We start from the raw sequence: 12,292 nt of genomic DNA on the forward strand, positions 1-12,292 counted from the left end.
TGTATATTTTATATCAATGAGATATGTCATGTGGATATGGCAAAGACATGTGAAGATATCTTGGATTTGGGGAAATTATCCGATCAATATTTTCATTTATCACAGTGATTATTTTCAAACATGAAAAAATAACTAGTGGTACAATTAATGATGACAATAATTTTCAATTGCATTTAAAACAAGCAACTTATTAGTTATTTATTTTCATTTTGAGGAAACTGGCTTTGATTTGACTCTCACTAAGCAGTTTAGGCTTCAATACAACATGTTTTCTTCCCCTGTCAGCCCTGCAGTCCTTAAAAACACAGAAAATCATTGTTTCATTACATGAATTGGCATTTTTAAAAACAAAAAAAATACCCCCAAATCTCTGATTACAGATCCTCCCATGTGAAAAGTTGCTGTTTTTCTCATTTTAAATTGATTTCTGTGGGAATTTTTTGGTGTGTGGGTGTCATCTTGATAAGAATGATCATTTCACAGAGTGATTAATTATGATCTTAAAAACAATCACACACTGCAATCTAAGAAAACAAGTGATTATAGGGGGACATGTTCTAATGTGTGACCCCTCATTCCTTTGTGCCTTCAGAGCTGTCCTCCTGAGCGGCTCTCTCTCTGGAGATGGATCCCGCTGTCATGGAATTTGTCACCAAAATGTCAAGCAAATGAGGCAGATTTGAACAAGATTAGGAGCTCCAAACCCTTATTACCTCCCACCTCCCTCTCTCTCTCTCTCTCTCTCCCTCCCTCCCTCACTTTTTTTTTTTTTTATAGCCTGAGTGCTGAAGTCGGAGGCGCTCCTCTGTGTTTTTGTGTGTGTGTGTGTGTGTGTGTGTTGCCAGTGCGCACCACGGCATCGCTGCACACACCAACACCGCTCGGACTGTTGCTGCGCCCGGAGCACCTGCAGGCGCGAAGGTAGGAGGGGAAAGAAAGAGGCACCAAAAAAAGAAAGAGGTGAGATTTTTGAAAGAGAGAGACATTAAAGAGAAAGGAAGAAGAAGAAGAAGAAGCAGAAGAAGAAGAAGAAGAAGAAGGGGGCCGGCCGGGCGGGAGGAGCGCACCATGGCCTCAAAGGAGAGCACAGCGGCGGGCTTCGTGAACGTCAGCAGGGAAATCACAGGTGAGCTGACTTTTTTTTCCCCCCGATCAAAGTGCCATTTTTAAAAAAGAAAGATGGAAATAAAAAGGACGGAGAGGTGGATGAGAGGAGGGATTGAAGACGGTTAGTTTTTTTTCTTTTACTCAGCTGCTCCTTTCACAACCCGAAAAAAGAGGAGTTATCACCGCAGGCGAGAGCGCACGAAATGTCTCCCACAAGGCGTTAAGAAAGACAGAAAAGCCCGGAGTTAATGGCTGTGGAAGCTTGCGAGGTTTTGTAATCTCATCGATCTCCGGTGCAAAGGAGTGTTCACTTTGGGATTGATTTGTCATAAAGAGCGGCCGCTGAAATTTATCGCGCACATGGGTGCCGTGGCGCTGACAGGAGTTATTTTTAAGCCATGTGAGCGCATAGTGAGGCTTTCGTGCGCATTCGTTAGTTTTTTTCATCCCATTTTCTTTTCTCCTTGTGTGTGTGTGTGTGTGTGTGTGGGAGTTATTGTGCGACCGGGAGCGCTTTGCTTTGCGTGCAGAAGCATGGGTTGAGTTGCACACATGCTGAAAGGGATCGGACACACACACACACAGATAACACAACACAAGCGGTGTGTTTTAAGCTGGATGTGTTAAACGAGGTGTCTCTCACTGCTAATTATCTTGATGCGACGAGTTAAGTCCCCTGTTTACCACTTCGACCTGGTCAAGCTCCCTTCTGTCTGGCCTGGTGATCCAGCCGGTATTAGGCCATTAACGCACCTGCCAAATGCAAAGGATCAGATGGGGAAGGGAGGAGATTTGATGAGCTTGTTGTGGAGGGAGCAGATCCATCAATCTGTACAAAAAAAAGACAGCGTGGAGGTGAGAGGGATGGGTGGTTAGATCCATCTTCTCCCCTCCTCTTCACCCCCCTTTTGGGAACAGATGCCGAGGTGACACCAGCAGGCCTTTTGAGGAGGGGGGGGTGCATAAAGTGTTAACAGGTTTAAGCGATTGGGTCTTACCCAGATTAATGTCAGTAACTCTCTGTCTTCAGCTCATCCTTCTTTCGATCTACCGGTGTGCTGTCTCCCCCCTCCTCCTCCTCCTCCTCCTCCCATCCTTTCCACCATCCCATCCTCATCCTCCCCGCATCTGCCGCCGCTCAATCAACTGTGAGAGCCAACTTCATGGCTGTTGCCGGATTCTGGATGGATGGGGAAAGTGAGAATTATGAGTGTGCAGTTCCAGTGAGAGACTGTGACACAGTGGAGCATCGTGACACAGCATGACTCGCTTGTATCTCCATCTGCCGGGCTCCGTGGCTGCATATTTAGCACGGGGTGGCCCCCTTCGTTTTTTCCGAATACATCGCACAGCTTGTGGGCATATGTGCCTGTTTGCAGTCGGAGGGATGTAGGTTGTGTTTGCGAGAGGCAGGTTGTGTTGCTCGCCGGTGGTGGACATGCAAATGGAAGAGGGCCTCTGGTGCGGTTCAGTGAGCTTCAGCAGGGTCGCCTGGCGTGGTGGAGTGGAGGTCCCTGAAGATTGCAGCTCTGGATGGTGTGTTTGGTTCCACTGAGATGAGCTGGGCTGCTTCTTTCTTTCTTTCCTTCTTTCTTTCTCTGAGGCTATAAATAGCCCAGTTACGAGTCCTCCAGAGCTAGAAGTTGTGTATGTGTCTGCCCGTCCTCATGTTTGTGTCTTTGTAGCTGTCGACTTGTCTCTGTGACTGTTCAGCCCTGTGCGGCTGTCTTTAAAAGGAATAATCCACCTGCTTCTCCCTAAACTGAAAATCAGAGATAAGAAGCGACGACCCTGGGGATTTTACTGGGACATATATCCTCCGATTGACGGCTACATCCAGACAGAGGCAGGTCTATCGAAAATATCAAACAAACGCTCTACGGGGAGCGGATTCGTTTCCATAGGACCCAACCAGGAAGTGTCATTTACTCGTGTCCTAATTCCAAGTCCTTAACGCTCTGATGTTCAGCTTATTTTACTCTTGAAAGTCACTAATAGCTAACTAAACAGATGGGTGACAAATTAAATGAAAATAGCAAATAAAGCATGATATAAAGTTCTGGTTTTGTCAGATCAAAAACAAGAGATGGATAAACCAGAAACTATGAATATTCTCAATGAATTCTTGGCATTTTAGTTTCTCTTAATGAACTAATTGACCTACATCTGTCAGCTCCTCCTCTGAGTGGATCACATGGTCTTTATCCGCCTTTTCATTTTCTACATTTGCCTTGAACCTTCAGGTGTTCAAACTTCACTTCACTATGGTAGCCTCGACAGCTCAGAGCAAACTTTATTTCCTGAGACCATGTGATTGAGTTGAAACCTCCTGAACAAGCTAAGATTGTTCTGGCCAGTGTGTCCGAAGTCAAGAACAAACCATCAAGGTCGACCTTTCTTGCTGTTTTGGTCTAATATCCCCTGCAAGTGTGAGGTTGAGATCTGATAACTGAAGACCGCAGCGTATGATTCACACCGTTTTTATGAGGGAAGCATATCTGATATGCTGGATCAGCACTGATGCTGAACTTATTAAGTGGATGTATGAAACGCGAGTGGCTGTCATGACGAAGCACCCAGCTGCTATCGCGCCAGGACTTCTGTGCTAAATGTTCTCTTCGGGATGTTACAGCGGACCTCAGCGTTGACAGTCTGACCCCAGGGGACATATTCCCGGTACCACATGAAGGTCAAGGCGTGCTCTCGGTGTGCTCCTGACGTGGTGGTTCAGGTCTGGACGGCTCTTCCACGGTGAAACTGCTGTTTAGCCATAATCCTCAACATGAAGTCATCCAGGACCTGTTTGTTTGCTTGCAGCTTTCGAACCGGAGCTGTTTGTGCAGATGCATGGTGGAATCGCACATGTTTATCTGCAAGAGCTCACAAAGTTATGTAAACACATGTCCCAGTGTTGATTGTGTTGGAAAATTCTAATCAATTGTATGTCCAAGCAGGCCATTTTCCTAATAGATGTACGTGTATTTAATCGATATCCTGAAATATAGAATCATAAAGCTAAAATATATTGATGCTAATTACTGAGGAGAGTGAGAAGCACACTAATAAACTCCACTGTTGATATATGCGTATAGGAAAAAAAGGCCATATGGGCCGGTTCGATCTTGTGGCTCATGAAATTGATGATTGTCAGTATGAGAAGTCTGAAAAGAATCTTTAATGAGGACGTTCTGTGAGCCGTCCACACGCCACTGATAGAAGCCATTCCGCTAACCTCAACATTCAAAACACAAGATGTCCTGAATATAACGACTGAACAGGGTTTGAATGCAAACAAAAGCCCATCACACGGCTCATGAGAGACTCCAGTGATGATGTGATGACTGACTCTTCTCCTTTTCTTAAATGTGGTCGGATTATTTGGTGTCGGGGTATTTCAATGAGTGCGGTGTGATTATAAATTCACCACAAAAATCGTGCATCGAATCCCGACCGCTGAGAGTTACCGCTCACGTCTGTTGCATGTGCGCAACTTTTTTTTTTTTTTTTTGATCAAACCGCATAACCACATTAAACACGCTGTCAGTCCGTATTTGTTATCTGTCTTAGGTGTGTGTGCCAATCCAACAGGCTGGATTTGTAAAAGCGCCAACGCTGACCTTATTAAGCGGGTCTGGTATCAGCCCAATTCACATTAAAATCGGCTTCTCAGTCACGGCATTTCACTGATTCCGCTTTAGCGCCGGGCTGTGGGCTGAATTTTGAGAACAGCCTCAACATGCACGATATATAGCAGTCTCAACTTAAGTGGCATCCAGACAGCAGAAGCCTCTTTTGTTTTCTGTTCCGCTCGGTTCATTTGTAGCTGTGCAGCGAGCTAATGTCACTTCCTAAATAGTAGCTTATAGCTTCTTGATATAGTTAAGGAATGAATCAGTCAGTGCAGTTTGTTAGATGAGAAGAATAGGAGCCCTTGTATTGAGTCGATACCAGCAAATATTCTCAGTTTAGGCATCGAATTTGGTACACAGACGCAAACGTGTTGCATCCCTGTCAAAATTTTCCAGACTGCATGATTAAATTTGTGTGTTTCCCCTTTAAAAAGCTTTTTTTTTTTGAGTGCATCTCAGGGCAGCACTTTCCCTGTAATGTCCGTACATTATGTAATTAACTCGCCTCTTTTATCTTTTTTTTTTTCCCCCCCTCTTACCTCTCTTCTTTTCCAGAGAGCATCAGGAAGGTGCTGGACAAACAGGCCATTAAGTTTGTGCGAGCCATCAAGCAGGACACCAGGAGCGGCAAATCAGAGGACAGGATTCTGGTGAGAGACGCCAACACCTCCCTCCCTGCCTCCCCCCCTACCGTTATTCTGCTTTCACACCAGGTCGCCCGAAGAGACGTATTGATAGTTAAAGAGAAAGCGCCCCACCTCGCTCGCGAGCTGTTAAATATGGAACAGAATAACGTCGGCCTCGTTACGGGCAAAATGGAAATCAATGAGACGTAATTGCAACAAATTGAAAGGGCCATAAGAAGTCGCAGATTACGCTTGCTCAGACACACAACAGACGCGGCGAAAATCGGGCTTAAGACAGATGCTGTCTAAGCAGAGCAAAGTGGACACCGTGCCACGGCCTACTGAGTCCGTCCTCAGAGTTTATTAGATGTGGCAGGATGGCCTTAATGCCACGGGCAAGAGTGTGATGTGTGTGAGCCGAACACGGTTGTGTGGTGTACATACAAGGCATCGTTTATTGTTTTTTTTTTTAACAGAAGAAGAAGAAGAAGCGGCGTGCGTGTGAGTGCATGCCAGAGGGTGTGTGGGCAGCTCGTGATGTGTTCAAGGAGCCTGTTCGAGCCGAGGCCACCGCTGTTATTGAGGAATTGTCAATTAGTCAGGCGCATTAGTGAGCGATCAGTTACTCGCGTGGCGCTGGCTGTGTGCGGGGACAGGGCTCGATTCCTCCCCAAGAAATCGACAGGAAAGACGAAGCTGATAAGCCAATCAGAACTATTAATCTGCACTTCTCTCAGTTTTCCATCTCTGCTGTTATTTCTCCCCCCGCCTCCTCCTCCTCCCCATCTCCTCCCCTCTCCTCTATTTTTGTCATCTCCTCTTTGTTTCCTCTCTCCCTCCCTCCCTATCTGTCCATCTCGATTATTCTCCACCCTGTCATCACCCTCCCACCTCCCCCTTCCTCCCCACCACCACCACCATCATCGCCACGCCGGTCGCCTCTCACTTTCACTGTCTCTCCCCTTTATGCCCTTCCCCTCTTCCCTCCATCTTTACTCAAACCTGTAAAAGGGTATTGAGCTCCTCTTTCCATCAGAAGCAATTCAATTAGGTCTTTGCCTTACGAGAGTTTTTTTTTTTTTTTTTTTACTATCCAAATGGGCCTTGGCTGCTGCTGCTGCTGCTGCTGCCGCTGCTGCAACTGCTCCTAATTCTTTCAAGGCAAGGGAAGGGAGGGAGGGGCAAGATGGATATATATGCATTCATTCTAGCTCGTTGTCAAGGTCTACCCCCTCTAAAAGGCAATCTTTTCCCTCTAATGGATACATTTGTTTGGATGTATGACGGCTGAACAGATGAGAGAGTTTGTAAATAGACTGTTTGTTTCAGTCTCGCTCGGTATTGGGCACAAAATATTCACTCATGCCCAGAAATGTCATACATAGCAGTTAGGGGGAAAGTGAAGTATTTTGGGATGGCTTTTTAATACGGGGCTCGAATTTAGACTTGAGAATCATTTTTCTAAGCCTCAAGGCTTAGGCGAGGCCTTCTTTTACCTTTATCCTCCCTTTCATGTGGATCTCCCCCTCTGAAGTAGGTTTAGCGGGTCAAATCTGTACAGCATCACAGTCTTCATCTCCGCTCGTCTGGTTTGTTTAGTTCGCGGAAAGAGAGTTTTCAGAAAAAAAACATGGAGTTGATATTCACTGTTCTATCTGTTAAAGTCTTTGTTCTACTGTTTGCTGTTTCTTTTTCGCCCCGTTTTCCCTGCGGAGATTGCTGGTATCCAACTGTCGGTGTGTGTTGACTGTACCAGCCATCATGCTGCGACGCACACACACACACACACACATAGAAAGAGAGAGAGAGGGTTGTCTCCTCCCCACCACCCCTCGCAGACAGACACAGGGAGGGCTCAGCATGACATCCAAACAGCACCCAGGGCAGTGCGATGGGGAGCATCAACACGCATGTTTCCATCATTGGCTGAACTCAGACTCACTCACGCACACATGCACAACGCTCATGTGTGCAGTTTGACATGTGCAAGGAGGCATCTATGCACACACACACACACACACACACACATGCCTGGGTGCATTGCTGGCGCGCACACACTCTTACAGCCATTATTAGATCACCCTATTTGAAGATTAGAGGCAACTCAGAAAACAAAGCATCTTCAAAGGCTTGAGAAAGAGGGGAGAGAGACGTGGAAGGAGGCAGGGAGAGGGAGGAGTGGGTGTGATGGGAGAAGTGGGGAGGGCATCCCACTAGAGGAACAGGGAGTGAAGGCGAGAGATGTGGGAAGGGAGTCGGGGTGGGGGGGGGAGAAAATCTCTGATGCGTTGTGATGCCCCAGTTGCCGATTTGGTTCTTCCGCCACTTATTTATCCTGATCGGTCGCTCCATTTTTATCCCCTGTTGACTCTGCGGTTTTCCTCGCTCCCACCTAATAATGGGCCTATTACTGGCTCACAGTGCCACTGTTTGACAGTCCCGAACACACTCGGCTGCTTATTCCCACTTAAGTTGTGCGGTTACGTGGAGGTCCTGCTCATGAGACTCTGGTAGGACTGAGGTTTGAGGTCAAGTTGGCGCTACTGCATTTAAAGATCAGGCTGCGCTTTTTTTTTTTTTTTTGCGAGCGTAGTGGCTGTGTCAGTGTGGGGGGAAGTTTACGACACGGCAGTAATTTTTGAAATTGATGGACGTAATATATAACGATGACTTACGGTCTGCAATTTCTATATTTCTAGTTTTGTGGTTTTGAGCCTCTAGTTGAGGGAAAGGATTATTTCCTTTCTCCATACAGCTGGAGATTTGATTCTCGGCTACATGTTTGATCTATAAAATGTTTCCCAGAGATGATTTCCTCAGCTCTCTTGTTTTGTCTACAACCCAAAGATATTCACTTTGTTGTTATGAAAGAGTAAAGAAACCAGAAAATGTTCAAAGTTAAAAGGCTGGGATCTGAATGCTTTTTTTCACTCAAACCAATCAGTTGCCGATCAAAATAGTTGCAGATTAATTCGATGGCTGATAACTGATCAATTAATCTTCTTAGCAAATCATAGAAATGAGAGTTCACAGTAAAAGTCAGCAATCTGGATACATGTTTCTCCACTCATGAGACACAAAATGCATTCTGTCCTTGCACATCTGAGCAAATGGTTAGACTTGAAAAATAAGAATTAAAAAAACCTGAAACATGAATTGCACAATACAGCATCACTAAATATTGACATATGCTGGAATTGAGTCATTGCAGAGCCACAAATGTTTTGGATGGTGGATCGTATTTTTGTGGTTTTCTTTTCTTTGTTTTGTTAGAAGTATTTCCCCCCACATTTTACCTCTTTGGACCAGACTTGTGAAGTAAGTCAGTGTTGAATCAGGATTGCTAATCAATACCAACCTGTATTTACCTGACCAGTAACAGTATCTCAATTGAAAATAAGGTCCAAAAATCTCTACAAATCTGAACAAATATACAAAAAAATAGCATTAGAGGCATCATACTGACAATATTTAATTTTTTATACTACTTTTACCATGAATGGACATTTCTAATAATGGAGCACGTGCTGGAAAAATGTTACAAAGGATCATAAATTAAAGTATTAAAAGGGGTTCTTCCCACTTAAACATGCCTTTTGAGTTGTAAACTAATTGCTATGGCTCTACTGTGTTAAAAAATGAATCCGTGCTGGTCTTGATATTTCTAAAAAACTTGACATTTCATGGGTGAAAATGGCTCAAATATGAGAAAAGAAGAACAGAAAATGGCTCAACACACCGTCTACTCTTTGAGATCGCTGACATCAAGTCAAGGGACTCATCTACGTCATGAAATTTAGATTAAAGAGAGTGTTAATGTCCCTTAATCAGGTGGGTGGCACACCTTCCTTAACCCCTGCCCTTGGGTGGGAGTCTGAAAACGCTCATTGTTAAATATATCGAGGCTCATCGTTCACCACTACTTCATATTTTTTAGTTTTGATGGTTCAGACTTTTGCTTTTGTAGGAGCACTGCCAAACTGGGTTCTTTCACCTTCAGATCCTTATTCTACCTTCCTAACTGATGTCATATTGCCACTCATAGGCTCACACCATCCGCTCTGGCTCCGATTAATACGGGTCAGAACCACCATGTTGCTTCACCTCACTAATATCTGCTTCAAAGCCCTCCACCTCAGAACAGCCCTCTGTGGTCTGGTGTTGCAGATTCCGTGCTGCTCTTTATTTATCTGGCTTGGGGACGTCACTGTGCAACTCCTGCCTCACATCCACGTCGCTCCTCTCTGTCCTTTGTCTGCGTTTTAGCATTTTACTAAATGACATGAAAGGTGGAGTTGGACTCAGAGCTGGGGGAGGAGTTACACTTTTAATTTAATGCACTGTAACTGATCTATGTTCAGAAGATATACTTGAAACTCTGTGCGTTGTATGGAGTAGGGAGATTATCCTCATCTGAACTAAGAGTCTGAGCAAGAAAAACACAGAAGTCCCCCGAGACTAACTTGTGTTTTCATGCTAAGTTCTGTAAATGAAATCGATCCGACTCGGAGCTGCTAGCAGCCAGGCCCGCCTCCCATTTGTAGTTAATCAGCATCATCAATATCTTTCTTTAGGATTCCTTCCTCTTGTCCTAAATCCAACTTCATGAATCTCATTTTCCTTAACTGAGTTGTCTTTGCTTGTTGTTTTAATTTTCTTATTTATTTTTTCCCCTCCTCTGCCTGTTTATTGTTTTTAAAGCGTTTCTTTTGCTCCTTTTTTTTTGACATCATCTCCATGAATTAGCATTTTCCGTGTTCTCGCTGTGTGCCCTCTTAATTATTGAATTTTATCGCTCTTTGGAGTGGCTAAATTGCCTCTGTTGCTCAGTGTCCAGGGTAAATTCCATCACTGACTTGTGTTTAACTGACTCGTCCGGAGCTGGAGGTGACTCAGTGGTGGCAAATCCAAACCTGCGGAGTTAAAATTCTCAGGAGGGCACCGGTGTGAAAGTGGCACCTCGTTGGTTTGTGCAGTTGTACGGTGTCTCCTGTGGCTCTGAAAAAGTCATCAAGATCATCTCATACATAGGTAGACTCCAGTTCTTTTGATGGAAATCCTGCTTTACACACAGAGACATTAGGTTTAACCTCTTAAGACCTCCACATGCATGGACATCACATTTTGGGTTGTATTACCACAGTAGTTAGTTTTTTTTTTACATTTTGACTATTTTAAATTATTTTCTTAGTTGTTATTTTTGTATTTTTTGTATTTTTGTATTTTTAATTTAAATTTTTTTTATTATTTTTTTTTAAATATATTTTTATTTTCTTTATATTTTTTTTTTATTTTTATTTTTTATAGAAATTAAAATAATATCCAACAAAAGCTCAGCTTTTAAGAGGTTAAAAAACTTGACCATTTCCTAGGTGTAGAGAGAAACCAGTTGGAGTTACAGTATGGTATCTACCTAACATGCTTTAAGGTGGAAATAAAAAGAAAAAATAAATCCTACAACTTTCTAAAAAGGCAACAACACATCACTGAAGTTCTAATCTGGGGATTTGGGACGCCTCCATAAGGTCACTGTTGTCAGGAGAAACACTTTTTAAATTTCTAACAAAGACAGATTGACTTCTGTGACCAAATTCACATCCTTTCTTCTAAGTTAAATTGCTTTTCAAGTATTTACTGCCTTCAGGCATTTTGATGAAACTTGCTGATGAAAGTGAGAAAATCAGTCACAAACTTGCTTTTGAAAAGATGATAATAATGATTATATTAAAATATACTCAAAGCAGTCATCTCATAAATGCTCATATCTATGCAACCATATATAGTGATATATAAGAAGAAAGAGCAAAAGCAGAGTTTTGTAATTATGATTGGTCTTCACAAATGTGAAATAACGCTATGAAGAAGATCAAACCTCTGCATCTTTACTGACATATTCCCTCACTCTCACTCTCCTGCTTCTCAGCTGATTAAGTCACAGAGTCCCTTTTGTTTCTTAATGGACCACGTTTCTAAATAAACGGCAGAAAATGCACCCTTTCTGATGAAATTAGTAGTTTCGGTGTGTGTTAAAGAGCAATCCAATTTTTAAATTACAGCAAATTTCTCTCTCAGAGCTGACATTACGTCCCACTTTGTATGAAAAACAAACACAGAATAATGTTGTTGTTTTAGCGCCTGTGAGAATGAAGGCAGTGGTAACGCTGAACTCCAGAGGGCCTGAAGCAAAGTGACCATTTTGGCCTCTTGTGTAGTCGTATTAAATATGTGTTTCCTTGATATAAAGGCTAATATTTAAAAAAAAAAAATCCAAGTGTTATCATATCAAATGATGGAGGCTCTCGAAAGCTCAGGCTTCTCTGAAAAGAAAAAGAAGATACAACACATCCAGTATGGCCATCCCTCATAATAACCAAGATAAGCATTTAAAAGTAAATGCAGTGAAATTACCCTGAAAATAGCCCAGAGCTCATAGGGTTAAGGGTACTCTACGTGCTAAAAAGCTAACCGACACTTTGTCCTCCAGCTCCGTCTTATTAATCCACTCTGAAAGCTTGAAGAATGTTTCAAGGACCGACTTTACCAACTTCGCCACTGTGACAGACTGGAATTAAATGGCCACTTTCTCCATCAATACGTGTATTTTTGTGCGGATTGATTTTCGAGCCAACTCCCAGCCAACCGATGTGTAGCTTTAGCTCTGCTTTGTGTAGGTGTGCATATACTCGGAGACACATTTATACGAGCATTTAATGCGAAATCCCCCCGACGCGTGCTTTAATTTACTCGTCCGCAACTCTCCTCGTCTTGTTGCTAATTCGCAGCATTTCCCAGAATACCTTTTGACAGGGTAACGTGACGGAGCATCTTCAAATCGTACTGTAGGTGCTCGGAGACGGATGCGGCGTGCCAAGCAGCGGAACTGCTCCAAAATAGCCAGAGAGGTTTCCAAGGCGTCTTTATTTTTGGCAT

General features: G+C 43.5%; 1 protein-coding gene across 1 annotated transcript in view; it reads left to right on the forward strand.

The window, feature by feature from the left end:
* Nucleotides 1-1,068: 1,068 nt before the first annotated feature.
* Nucleotides 1,069-12,292, forward strand: part of carmil3 (capping protein regulator and myosin 1 linker 3) — a 104,495-nt gene continuing 93,271 nt past the window's right edge. The window contains exons 1-2 of the mRNA XM_008300425.1: nucleotides 1,069-1,126; nucleotides 5,292-5,386. Coding sequence (XP_008298647.1) covers nucleotides 1,069-1,126; nucleotides 5,292-5,386 — 153 coding nt within the window. The remainder of the gene's footprint in view (nucleotides 1,127-5,291; nucleotides 5,387-12,292) is intronic.

The sequence above is a fragment of the Stegastes partitus genome, unplaced genomic scaffold (genome assembly GCF_000690725.1).
Source record: "Stegastes partitus isolate 25-593 unplaced genomic scaffold, Stegastes_partitus-1.0.2 Scaffold1539, whole genome shotgun sequence".
Classification (NCBI taxonomy): Eukaryota; Metazoa; Chordata; class Actinopteri; family Pomacentridae; genus Stegastes; species Stegastes partitus.